The 14,463-nt window shown below is 40.8% G+C and overlaps 1 protein-coding gene across 1 annotated transcript in view; it reads right to left on the reverse strand.

The window, feature by feature from the left end:
• The window catches only part of fhdc2 (FH2 domain containing 2), a 42,433-nt gene that overhangs the window by 2,776 nt on the left and 25,194 nt on the right, over nt 1–14,463 (reverse strand). The window contains exons 7-11 of the mRNA XM_061899753.1: nt 11,540–11,610; nt 11,268–11,375; nt 9,277–9,347; nt 8,957–9,074; nt 60–224 (exon numbers count right to left, since the gene is read on the reverse strand). Of these exons, the coding sequence (XP_061755737.1) occupies nt 60–224; nt 8,957–9,074; nt 9,277–9,347; nt 11,268–11,375; nt 11,540–11,610 (533 nt within the window). The remainder of the gene's footprint in view (nt 1–59; nt 225–8,956; nt 9,075–9,276; nt 9,348–11,267; nt 11,376–11,539; nt 11,611–14,463) is intronic.

Below are 14,463 nucleotides of genomic sequence, written 5' to 3' on the forward strand. Positions count from 1 at the left end.
AGAAAAGAGCGAATGAGTAGTAGCTCTGAGCCTTGACTTATTTTATTTCTGCTTCTAACCTTGATAGCTTTTTGGAAGCGGTGGCAAAACAAGTCAAAGACTTTGCATGCCTCCTCTAGTTTAAATGTGCTGTCGTCCTCACAAAAAAAATCCACCAGCGCTCTACTTGACATCCTCATACCCTCAACTTCATCCTCTGCCTCCTTCAGACGTTCCTCTGTCATCTGCACACAGACATAGACGCTATAGTAAACAACGGATTCAACAAACTCTTTGTACCGAATGGAAAGTTTCACTTTAAAATGGTCCACTTGTTTGCAAATAATACTTTTCAATGATTTCCTAACAGTCACTTCTGCAACTTTTGAGAGATGATGCATTCCAACGATCGTTTTTTTTAACTGGAAAGAGTTGGTCAGGAAGGAAAAACCTCTGAGGGTGCTGCCTCTGGCCCACACCTAGTGAAATAAGCACGGAGACGCCTACCACTTCACAAAGAAAAGCATTACTTCACTTCATGTTTTAAAATAATGCCTTCAGCTCTGCCAACTATGTCAATCAGATACAGTACAGATTTGGGAACAGTATATTTTAAAATGTGTTTTTTGTTTGTGCTAATAGGCTAAACCAGGGGCGCTCACACTTTTTCTGCAGGCGAGCTACTTTTCAATTGACCAAGTCGAGGAGATCTACCTCATTCCTATTTATAATTTATATTTATTTATTTATGAAAGGGACATTTTTGTTAACAAGTTAATGGTGTTTAATGATAATACAAGCATGTTTAACACACATAGATGTCTTTCTTTTACAAAGACAAGAATATAAGTTGGTGTATTACCTGATTCTGATGACTTGCATTGATTGGAATCAGACAGTGGTGCTGATAACGTCCGCATTTTCAAATGGAGGAAAAAAAAATCAATCAATCAATGTTTACTTATATAGCCCTAAATCACTAGTGTCTCAAAGGACTGCACAAACCACTACGACATCCTCGGTAGGCCCACATAAGGGCAAGGAAAACTCACACCCAGTGGGACGTCGGTGACAATGATGACTATGAGAACCTTGGAGAGGAGGAAAGCAATGGATGTCGAGCGGGTCTAACATGATACTGTGAAAGTTCAATCCACAATGGATCCAACACAGTCGCGAGAGTCCAGTCCAAAGCGGATCCAACACAGCAGCGAGAGTCCCGTTCACAGCGGAGCCAGCAGGAAACCATCCCAAGCGGAGGCGGATCAGCAGCGCAGAGATGTCCCCAGCCGATACACAGGCGAGCAGTACATGGCCACCGGATCGGTCCGATCCTCCTTTCTGTCCAATACCACATGAAAGTGGTTGGATTTGGCATCTCATTTGTCCAACTAGCATACTCGTTTTCAAACACTTTGTTATGAGAGTAGCATATGTGTGTGGCCCTTTAATGTCTGGCAGCAGGTGAGTGACGTCAGTGAGTGTGTGGGCGAGCGAGGAGAGGGAGCGGTCGCTGAGGGCGGGGGAGAAATACATTGGCATCAAACTCCGTAGCTTGCTAGCTTGTGCACGCTAGCTTTCTGAGACTCTTATTTTGTTAGCACAGGCAGGATGAAACAGGTCTTTTATGGTGAAGACAGGAAGTGTGCAGTCGGTCTTTAGAGTTTTGACAGTAGGTACGGAGTCTCTAGAAATAAAATGTGTTTCTCTGCGTCCGCCCTGTTAGTGATTTTTTTTCTTAAATATGAGCTCGCAGCAGCCAGCGTCATCTCACAAGATCCTCGGGTGCCGAGAATGTCAAACAACTGACGAAAGTGAAGTCTTGGTATGATTGATGATTGCTCATTTTTATGTCTATTTTTTAATGCCTGGCTTGAGATCGACTGACACACCCTCCGAGATCGACCAGTCGATCGCGATCGACGTAATGCCCACCCCTGGGCTAAACTATGACAACCTGTTAAATTGTGACTTTGAAGTTAACACAGATTCTCATAGCTATTGTTGCTAATGTTTAGCCCCTTACTCACTATTTATACATTGTTGAAACAGGCAGGTTACTGTACATGCCATCAAAACGTTGAACTCCGAAATGTAGAAAAAAGTATAATGGTAATGTGCAATTAAATTCTCGACAGTTAGTATTACTATGTTAAAGGCCTACTGAAAGCCACTACTAGCGACCACGCAGTCTGATAGTTTATATATCAATGATGAAATATTAACATCCTTTGTCACCGATTCTGTTCATAACTTTTATGGACAGAATTTCTAGGCGCAGTCAAGGCGTTGAGGGGTTCCGGTTTGGTGACCGCAGGATTAGGTCTCTGCTTTTTGCAGATGATGTGGTCCTGATGGCTTCATCTGACCGGGATCTTCAGCTCTCGCTGGATCGGTTCGCAGCCGAGTGTGAAGCGACCGGAATGAGAATCAGCACCTCCAAGTCCAAGTCCATGGTTCTCGCCCGGAAAAGGGTGGAGTGCCAACTCCGGGTTGGGGAGGAGACCCTGCCCCAAGTGGAGGAGTTCAAGTACCTAGGAGTCTTGTTCACGAGTGAGGGAAGAGTGGATCGTGAGATCGACAGGCGGATCGGTGCGGCGTCTTCAGTAATGCGGACGTTGTACCGATCCGTTGTGGTGAAGAAGGACCTGAGCCGGAAGGCAAAGCTCTCAATTTACCGGTCGATCTACGTTCCCATCCTCACCTATGGTCATGAGCTCTTGGTCATGACCGAAAGGATAAGATCACGGGTACAAGCGGCCCAAATGAGTTTCCAGGTCTCTCCCTTAGAGATAGGGTGAGAAGCTCTGCCATCCGGGAGGAACTCAAAGTAAAGCCGCTGCTCCTTCACATGGAGAGGAGCCAGATGAGGTGGTTCGGGCATCTGGTCAGGATGCCACCCGAACGCCTCCCTAGGGAGGTGTTTAGGGCACGTCCAACCGGTAGGAGGCCACGGGGAAGACCCAGGACACTTTGGGAAGACTATGTCTCCCGGCTGGCCTGGGAACGCCTCGGGATCCCCCGGGAAGAGCTAGACGAAGTGGCTGGGGAGAGGGAAGTCTGGGTTTCCCTGCTTAGGCTGTTGCCCCCGCGACCCGACCTCGGATAAGCGGAAGATGATGGATGGATGGATGGAAATATTAACATTGCAACACATGCCAATACGGCCTTTTTAGTTTACTAAATTTCAATCTTAAATTTCCCGGGAGTTTCGTCTTGAAAACGTCGTGTAATGATGACGTGTACCCAAGACGTCACAGGTTTTTAGGAAGTAAGAGCGCTACGCACACACACACAGCTAAAAGTCGTCTGCTTTAACGGCATAATTACACAGTATTTTGAACATCTGTGTTGCTGAATCTTTTGCAATTTGTTCAATTAATATTGGAGAAGTCAAAGAAGAAAGATGGAGTAGGGAAGCTTTAGCCTTTAGCCACACAAACACACGGTGATTCCTTGTTTAAAATTCACGGAGTTAAAACTTTCCTATGGATCACAGCGGACATGGATCCTGACCACTTGTCAACCAGCAGGTTTCGGTAAGAAAATTGTGGTTAAAAAGTCGCCAGTTGAGCTTGCGCCTCCCGTACAGCTGCCGTCGAAATCCCCGAGACACTGCGCGTCAACACCCGGCCGTGGACGTACACTTCCGACTATCAGGTACTGTTAAACTCACTAAAACACTAGCAACACAATAGAAAGATAAGGGATTTCCCAGAATTATCCTAGTAAATGTGTCTAAAAACATATGAATCCATATGAATTGATTAACGTGGACCCCGACTTAAACAAGTTGAAAAACTTATTGGGGTGTTACCATTTAGTGGTCAATTGTACGGAATATGTACTGTACTGTGCAATCTACTAATAAAAGTATCAATCAATCAATCAATCAAAACTCAATGCAACGCGATTGCAATCACGTTTTTTTGTTGTTTTTTTTCTAGTCCGTCGCTATCAATATCCTCAAACACAAATCTTTTATCCTCGCTCAAATTAATTGGGAAATTGTCGTTTTCTCGGTCCGAATAGCACTTTTTGTTGGAGGCTCCCATTAAAAACAATGTGAATATGTTAGGAGCCCCCACACATGTGACGTCATCGTCTGCGACTTCCGGTAGAGGCAGGGCTTTTCTCCAGTTGCGAACTTTATCGTCTATGTTCTCTACTAAATCCTTTCAGCAAAAGTATGGCAATATCGCGAAATGATCAAGTATGACACATAGAATGGACCTGCTATCCCCGTTTAAATAAGAAAATCTCATTTCAGTAGGCCTTTAAATTGAAATTAGCGTAAAACCATGATCATTAACACTTTGATAAACTCACTGACCGGTGACACAGCTCATTTACTGGAGACGCAAGTTGGTTTAAATGCGAACATGAAAACAAGAGGCATTAATGTCTTTCCCCTTAAAGAAATGACATACCACAATCTAAACTTGTGTCAACAAATTGCAGTCTGAGCAACTAAGCTATTGAACCTACAGGCTGTTTTTTATAGAAATAATGACACAGTGTCTACAACAGGAAGTGAAGTCACGGGATGTCACATAAACCAAAAGTAAAGTGACCATTTTTCCTGTATCATTCAAAAAACACACTAGAAACTTTACTACTGTAACGTATTATTTTCGGGTCTCCCCATGTCTAGCATTAAAAGATTACAGTTGGTACAAAATGCGGCTGCTAGACTTTTGACAAGAACAAGAAAGTTTGATCACATTATGCCTGTATTGTATATACCTTTATATACATATATACATACATATATACCTATACTGTATATACCTTTATATACATATATACATACATATATACCTATACTGTATATACCTTTATATACATATATACATACATATATACCTATACTGTATATACCTTTATATACATATATACATACATATATACCTATACTGTATATACCTTTATATACATATATACATACATATATACCTATACTGGCTCACCTGCACTGGCTTCCTGTGCACTTAAGATGTGACTTTAAGGTTTTACTACTTACGTATAAAATACTACACGGTCTAGCTCCATCCTATCTTGCCGATTGTATTGTACCATATGTCCCGGCAAGAAATCTGCGTTCAAAGGACTCCGGCTTATTAGTGATTCCCAAAGCCCAAAAAAAGTCTGCGGGCTATAGAGCGTTTTCCGTTCGGGCTCCAGTACTCTGGAATGCCCTCCCGGTAACAGTTCGAGATACCACCTCAGTAGAAGCATTTAAGTCTCACCTTAAAACTCATTTGTATACTCTAGCCTTTAAATAGACTCCCTTTTCAGACCAGTTGATCTGCCGTTTCTTTTCTTTTTCTTCTATGTCCCACTCTCCCTTGTGGAGGGGGTCCGGTCCGATCCGGTGGCCATGTACTGCTTGCCTGTGTATCGGCTGGGGACATCTCTGCGCTGCTGATCCGCCTCCGCTTGGGATGGTTTCCTGATGGCTCCGCTGTGAACGGGACTCTCGCTGCTGTTTTGGATCCGCTTTGGACTGGACTCTCGCGACTGTGTTGGATCCATTATGGATTGAACTTTCACAGTATCATGTTAGACCCGCTCGACATCCATTGCTTTCCTCCTCTCCAAGGTTCTCATAGTCATCATTGTCACCGATGTCCCACTGCGTGTGAGTTTTCCTTGCCCTTATGTGGGCCTACCGAGGATGTCGTAGTGGTTTGTGCAGCCCTTTGAGACACTAGTGATTTAGGGCTATATAAGTAAACATTGATTGATTGATTGATACAAATTAAAACGGACGAAGATAAACATACAGCTGGGTTGCAATCAGGTGACCCCAAAGCACATCCGGGCACTTCCGGGTTTCAGGCAATGGTCTGGAGTCCCATTAGGCTACTGTTTATTCACCTGAATCAGTGCAGATTTGGGCATATTTTGAAAGGTTCGGAAGCAAATGTAAAACTGATCATGAAAAAAATGGGACGGAGTGGATTTTTACACTCTCAAGAAAAATATATTTTTTATAGATTTAAACCATTTATCATCACCAAGAGGTTACTGCTCGCTACGATTTCTCACTCCATTTTTAGATAAGATTAGATTAGATAGTACTTTATTTATTCCGTCAGGCAAGTTCCTTCAGGAAAATTAAAATTTTCAGCACAATCCCATTCAAGATCAGACAAACATTACAGGGAGACAGAACAGGATCGCTGACGGGTCTGCCGGCTTCCAGCGCCCCTTACAAAAAAGATGAGATACAGGTAAACAAGGGGTGGGGATGGGAGAAAAAAAAATAGAAGATTAAAATAAAATAAAATTAAAAATCGGTCTTAGCCTGGGCCCTGGAGAGGGGGTGCAGACTGAGGCCAAGGGAAAAAAAACAACTCATAGCCATAGTACACATCCCTCTTACATGTGTGTAAGAAGGAAACATCAAACATCAAAGAACACAGAGGACATTAAAGACATTAAAGCAGCAGATACAACCAGACACTCACGGTATTTAGAGAAGAAAATAATTAGAGGCACATCTTGTCTTTAAATCTGGGCGTGGTCCACAAAAAAGCATTAATCGGTGAAAGACAAAGTTGGACTTGTTCATGCACTGCTAAGTACTGTATTTGATTAGACATAAATGTTGTGCTGCTGTGATCGTGATGCTAATAAGTGAAAAAATAAGGTTGTTTGTAGTTGATTTATTGCTAAAAATATTTCTGTCATCTACAATTCATGTCTGCAGTTGTTTATGGTGTAATGAATATATTTTGCCTCATTATTGAGCGAGAGATGTCCCGGTTGTTTATCATGAATCTGTGCTAGTGATTTCAAGATTCCGTACATGCAGTTGAGCCTAGGAGAGTTTCATTCATCGAGTTTATTATTCAGAATCAGAAATTCTTTATTAATCCCCGAGGGGAAATTAAAACAATAAATACAATTAAATACTATTAAGACTATTTTCTTGATGCTAACAAATATCACTAAAGATGCTATAATGTGGTCATCCATGTCAAATAAAACACTTGGCTTTTCTGCACAACAACAACAACTAAGCTTTTAGTTTCTGTTATGAAAATGTACAACACAAATACGGTGTATTGGACCAACAATCACAATATTTATTACTATGACTTAACATGGGGTTAGTTTATTTGCACAAGAAAGGCTTGGTAGTTATATTTAGGCATAGAAACCACAAAAGAACACAGACTACTTTGATCTCGTCCTTTCTTTACGATGAGTTCTGCTCTCAAACGCAACTAATATAGTGCAGAATAAACTCGACTAATATAGTGGAGAATAAACTCGATTGCATCACAGAAAGCTTATCAAAGAAATCAAGTGTTCAAACAAACATTTTACAAAGTGATCGCTGCAGGCGCAAGCATGGTCCGATTGGTTTCCAAAAGATGATGAAAGTGATTATTTTCAAGAGCCATTTTCTTGGATGCACTTTCAATTCTTCCCCTGACTTTATTACCCTCGTGAACTACTTCTTTCGGGATTCTATGAAAGCTAATTCTTATCTTTCTATTTGAACGACTGGAACACCCAAGAACAGAACAGCAATAAAGGGTTTTCCGCTCAAACGCTACACTCTCACTTGTTTTAATGCTACGCTAAAGCTGCTTGACCATCGTGTGAATTAAGCCGCGAAGAAGAAAAACGGATCGAACGTCATAACCAACCCAGCTATTTAAACACACACATAAAAATAATATGGCTGTTAAGAAGCCAGAACAATGTCCGATGTTTATTTTGCCCAAATTTTATATATATATATATATATATATATATATATATATAGTGGGGCAAAAAAGTATTTAGTCAGCCACTGATTGTGCAAGTTCTCCCACTTAAAATGATGACAGAGGTCTGTCATTTTCATCATAGGTACACTTCAACTGTGAGAGACAGAATGTGAAAAAAAATCCAGGAATTTTAAAGAATTTATTTGTAAATTATGGTGGAAAATAAGTATTTGGTCAACCATTCAAAGCTCTCACTGATGGAAGGAGGTTTTGGCTCAAAATCTCACGATACATGGCCCCTTTCATTCTTTCCTTAACACGGATCCATCGTCCTGTCCCCTTAGCAGAAAAACAGCCCCAAAGCATGATGTTTCCACGCCCATGCTTCACAGTAGGTATGGTGTTCTTGGGATGCAACTCAGTATTCTTCTTCCTCCAAACACGACCAGTTGAGTTTATACCAAAAAGTTCTATTTTGGTTTCATCTGACCACATGACATTCTCCCAATCCTCTGCTGTATCATCCATGTATCCATTTTGGTATAAACTCAACTCGTCGTGTTTGGAGGAAGAAGAATACTGAGTTGCATCCCAAGAACACCATACCTACTGTGAAGCATGGGGGTGGAAACATCATGCTTTGGGGCTGTTTTTTTGCTAAAGGGACAGGACGATTGATCCGTGTTAAGGAAAGAATGAATGGGGCCATGTATCGTGAGATTTTGAGCCAAAACCTCCTTCCGTCAGTGAGAGCTTTGAATGGTTGACCAAATACTTATTTTTCACCATAATTTACAAATAAATTCTTTAAAATTCCTACAATGTGAATTCCTGGATTTTTTTTTCACATTCTGTCTCTCACAGTTGAAGTGTACCTATGATGAAAATTACAGACCTCTGTCATCATTTTAAGTGGGAGAACTTGCACAATATACTGTGTGTATATATATATATATATATATATATATACATACATATAAATATATATTTATAATTTATAAAAAATAAAACTTGGTTAAAATATTACAGTGTAAGTACTTTTTGAGCACATTCAACAGAACTGTGGTAATAATGATGATAACTAATAATTTGGTCACCATAACCGTGACATTTAATTTGTATATGGTTACCCCACTTAGAGCACAGTATTACACTGCATGTGTTAGTATAGCTGGGCCCTGTGACACTTACAGCAAATAGTTGAAAAATTGTATAATATGGGACCTGTGACCTGGATCAATGTGTTATACCTCCAGGAAAAGTTGTGTATGCTCCAAAATTTCCGCCTCCGTCTGGACATTTGCTTCCAGCGCCAACACTCTGCTTTTTAACTTGGATAAATCCTCCAACACAGACTCCTCACACAACCTAAATGGAAACATAAAATCACGACATTTAAATAACTGAAATTAAAGACAATTAAATGACATTAAAAAAAAATTATAGAAAAATATACTACAAAGACATAATTAAACATGTGCTATTGCAGTCTGTAGCAGCTGCAGTATTGGTAGGTTTGCGTTTAGCTTGTATATTCATAATGGAATCCATGTTTTGGGAAAAGACCGACCTTGAGGCGGAGCCAACATGGCCCAGTTGGCTAGGAAATGAAAGTAAACTCTGGTCCTTTTTCACAGCTTCCTGTGGAGACAAACACGTGATTGTGGAGCTATTGTCCCAAATGAAGTAAAACATCATTAAACACAACATTGGTTTCCTTGATGAAATACATTAAATATTGCATGAAAAAGTATCAGGGACACGTTGAAAAGAAAATAAATACAATGAGGGAAAAAAAATTAGTAAATTTAAATAATGGTTTTTTTTAATAGTATTAAATAGTTTAATTAATATTTTTTATTATTTTTGGTCAATGTCAGTTTGTTTATATAGTGACAAACACTTATATTTTCTTTAAAAAATCACCTTTTGGCTAGGAATTATTTTAAAGTTAATTATCCATCCATCCATCCATCCATTTTCTACCGCTTATTCCCTTTGTGGTTGCGGGGGGCGCAGGTGCCTATCTCAGCTACAATCAGGCAACCTGGACAAGTCGCCACCTCATCGCAGGGCTAAAGTTATTTATATTTGTTCTATTCTATTCAACACCTTTGTAATTTGGGCACTGATCTGCAGGATTTTAATTTATTTTTGTTTACCTGGCTATTTGCTATCATTTTAACTTATTCAGTTCCAGTTCTCGCACTAGATGCATACTAGGGGCGGTATAGCCCGGTTGGTAGAGCGGCCGTGCCAGCAACTTGAGGGTTGCAGGTTCGATTCCCGCTTCCGACATCCTAGTCACTGCCGTTGTGTCCTTGGGCAAGACACTTTACACACCTGCTCCCAGTGCCACCCACACTGGTTTAGATGTAAAAAAAAAAAAAAAATAGATATTGGGTTTCACTATGTAAAGCGCTTTGAGTCACTAGAGAAAAAGCGCTATATAAATATAATTCACTTCACTTCACTACTCTAGATCAGTGTTTTTCAACCACTGTGCCGCGGCACACTAGTGTGCCGTGAGATACAGTCTGGTGTGCCGTGGGAGATTATCTAGTTTCACCTATTTGGGTTTAAAATATCGTTTGCAAAACAGTAATTATAGTCTGCAAATGATGTGTTGTTGTTGGGTGTCGGTGCTGTCTAGAGCGGGAGGCAGCGTGCAGGTAAAAATGTGTCTAATGCTTAAACCAAAAATAAACAGAAGGTGAGTGCCGCTAAGAAAAGGCATTGAAGCTTAGGGAAGGCAATGCAGAACAAAACTAAAACTGAACTGGCTGCAAAGTAAACAAAAACAGAATGCTGGACGACAGCAAAGACTTACTGTGGAGCAAAGACGGCGTCCACAATGTACATCCGTACATGACAAGACAACCAACAATGTCCCCACAAAGAAAGATAAAAACAACTGAAATATTTTTGATTGCTAAAACAAAGTAGAAATATCGCTCAAAGGAAGACATGAAACTGCTACCGGAAAATACCAAAAAAAAAGAGAAAACGTCACCAAAATCGGAGCGCAAGAAGTGAAGTGAAGTGAATTATATTTATATAGCGCTTTTCTCTAGTGACTCAAAGCGCTTTACATAGTGACACCCAATATCTAAGTTACATTTAAACCAGTGTGGGTGGCACTGGGAGCAGGTGGGTAAAGTGTCTTGCCCAAGGACACAACGGCAGTGACTAGGATGGCGGAAGCGGGAATCGAACCTGCAACCCTCAAGTTGCTGGCACGGCCACTCTACCAACCGAGCTAAACCGTCCCAAGACAAGAAGTAAAACACTTCACACAGGAAAAGAGCAAAAAAAGTGAAAATAAGTCAGGGTGTGATGTGACAGGTGGGGACAGTACACCTACTTTGAGACAAGAGCTATAGTGATGCATGCATGCTTATGCGTTAAAGTCGTATCCAACAATTGTGACGACGACTTTTTACTGTCAACTGAGTTTCTTTTTAAAGGATTTCTGCTGGTGGTGTGCCGCCGCATATTTTCAACGCAAAAAATGTGCCTTAGTCTCAAAAAAGGTAGAAAAACTCTATTGTAGATACTAACCATTGCTACAAAATGGAGTAGATTCATGCCGGGTTTGTTTGCTTTGGTGTCAGCCAGTTTGAGCAGAGATGAAATTCTGAATCCAGCTGCATTCCCTGCGTATCCACCCTAAGAACACCACATACAAGGTCGAAAAAGCAAAGACACACAGACACATTGTGATCATTTCAAAGAAAGATAGGGGGTGTCAGAGTGACACAGTGTATTGTACACAAACAAAATGTCAGCCTTATCGGGTTTGTGGAAGAAACAATAAAGAGAGATGCACTCACAGCATTCATGTAGTTCCCAGCTTTAAGCACCAAACGGAGGATAGAGTGTAGTTCAGGACAGCTCAGCAGTTCTAGAAGAGATACAGATTAGAGTAAAAAAATTAACAAGACAGAACTTGAGTGGCGTTCATAAGCATCATCATTTATCTTTTGAAAATGTACACTGGTTAGATCAGGGGTGCCCATTACGTCGATCGCGAGCTACCAGTCGACCGCGGGGGGTGTGTCAGTCCATCTCCAGCCAGGCTTTTAAAAAAAATAGACCTAAAAATGAGTGATCATCAATCTTCACCAAGACGTCACTTAAATGACATTCACGGTACCGGAGGGTCTTGTGAGATGACGCTGGCTGCTGCAAGATCATTATTATAAAAATATGACCGAGAGGAAGGCGGGAAACACTTTTTATTTCAACAGACTCTCGCGCCGTACCTTCCGTCAAAACTCTAAAGGCCGACTGCACATTTCCTATCTTCACAATAAAAGCCCTGCTTCATGCTGCCTGCGCTAACTAAATACAGAGTCTCGGAAAACTGGCGTGCACAAGCGATCCCTCAGAAAGCTGGCGTCCACAAGTCCAGCTTTCCGAGACTCTTATTTTGTTAGCGCAGGCAGCATGAAGCAGGGCTTTTATTGTGAAGATAGGAAATGCGCAGTCGGCCTTTAGAGTTTTGACAGAAGGGACGGCGTGAAAGTCTGTTGAAATAAAAAGTGTTTCTCGCCTTCCTCTCTGTCATTTTTTCATAATAATGAACTGGCAGCAGCCAGCGTCATCTCACAAGACCCTCGGGTGCCGTGAATGTCAATCAAGCAAGCTACGGAATTTGCCGCCAATGTTTTTCTTGTAAAGTGTATGGAAGCTGGATGAATTAGATGCCAAAAACCAACCACTTTCATGTGGTATTGTACAGAAAGGACAACTTTTTTTCTCCTCCATTTGAAAATGTGGGCGTTATCATCATTACTGTCTGATTCCAATCAATGCAAGTCATCAGAATCAGGTAATACACCAACTTATATTCTTGTCTTTGTGAAAGAAAGACATCTATATGTGTTACACATGCTTGTATTATCATTAAACACATTTAACGTGTTGACAAAAATGTCTCTTTCATAAATAAATAAATATAAATGATATATATAAATGAGGTAGATCCCCTCGAGTGGGTCAATTGAAAAGTAGCTCGCCTGCAGAAAAAGTGTGGGCACCCCTGACTTAGATGTACTGTATATCTTGAAATTGTCACCTACATTTTTTTTCCAGACACGGTGGAAAACAAACTTCGTAAATATATAGATTCGCCAGTCACAACATTAGGTACACCTGCACAGTTGATTGATTCAGAGAAAAAAACGTTTGACTTTTAAAATGCTGTTAACAGCATTTATGGCACTGCATGTTGCAAGTCTGTGCACATGCTATGATTAGATGAAAATAATACTTAATCTTACTTTTTGTGTTTCCTCATAGCCTGAAGTAGAACTGACGGCTTGACTTAAAGGAGTCATAATGTGATGTTTTAATTTTGCAAAATTATGTTTTACAGTCAGACAATCTTTAAGTCGCTTTCTGACTATTTCTTTAGAATGTTTGATTGATTGATTGAAACTTGTATTAGTAGATTGCGCAGTAAGGTTACATTTCCGTACAATTGACGACTAAAGGGTAACAACCGAATGAGTTTTTCAACTTGTTTAAGTCGGGGTCCACGTTAATCAATTCATGTTGTAATTTGTGGGTGGTTTTATTTACGTTTCAAAGCCCTCTTCCAGGCGTCTCCACTCTATCTGCCATGTTGTAGTTTTTAGCACTTACATATTTAGTCTACCGACAGATATAAGTGAGAACTATATGCTACTTTTTATGAAAGATGGCAACAATGGAGGATTTCATCATGCATGTGCATGCACGAGCCAGTCTGCCCCACAACAAGACGATAGAAAAAAATTGAGAAATTATTAACAATAACTTTGGACTACAACTGAATGAAAATGTGGATGTGGATTATGATGATAAAAAAACGCTTACAAGATGTGGCTAATGAGAGTCAGGGTTGTAGCCTTCAAAGCCGTCTAAAACAACTGTTTTGTAAACACATTGCAAGTCTACACATAATGTAGTAAATAAATGGGTTGTACTTGTATAGCGCTTTTCTACCTTCAAGGTACTCAAAGCGCTTTGACACTACTTCCACATTTACCCATTCACACACACATTCACACACTGAAGGAGGGAGCTGCCATGCAAGGCGCCAACCAGCACCCATCAGGAGCAAGGGTGAAGTGTCTTGCTCAGGACACAACGGACGTGACGAGGTTGGTACTAGGTGGGATTTGAACCAGGGACCCTCGGGTCGCACACGGCCACTCACCCACTGCGCCACGCCGTCCCTACAGTAACAGACACCTTCATAACAAAGTGTAATGTGTTCAATAATTTGGAACTTATTTTCTCAGCGCATTTATTTCCGTTCGCATAGAAACGCACTTCTGGCATCAAATGTGTGTTCCTGCTTCCGGAAAAAAAAACGTGTGTGTGTTCTAATTATAACAGACTTGCTAATAGACGACGAAGATGTCTAGTTTTTGACAAATGAGGAATCACAACCTTATGTTTTTGAACCTGAATATACAGAGGAACTGCTTCTTACAGTAGCGAGCGTAAAGAGAAGGTAAAACATTGGAGCAGACGGAAGCAGAGAGAGTCAGGACCAGCATGCTGCTACAAATGTGGAACTCGGCGTCAGAAATATAGTGCTTACCCAAAATAAACCGGAAAAAATGTCCCCGGCAGCTTGACCTAATAGACAACTGTTTATCGAGTAAGTGGATCATGATACACACAGCACGTCATGCTTCTTAGTACAACTGTATACACGGTCAAGCTAGTGGTATACAAAAAAAAAAACAGGAAATGTGGGCTA

This window comes from Nerophis ophidion, linkage group LG05 (assembly GCF_033978795.1).
Source record: "Nerophis ophidion isolate RoL-2023_Sa linkage group LG05, RoL_Noph_v1.0, whole genome shotgun sequence".
NCBI lineage: Eukaryota > Metazoa > Chordata > Actinopteri > Syngnathiformes > Syngnathidae > Nerophis > Nerophis ophidion.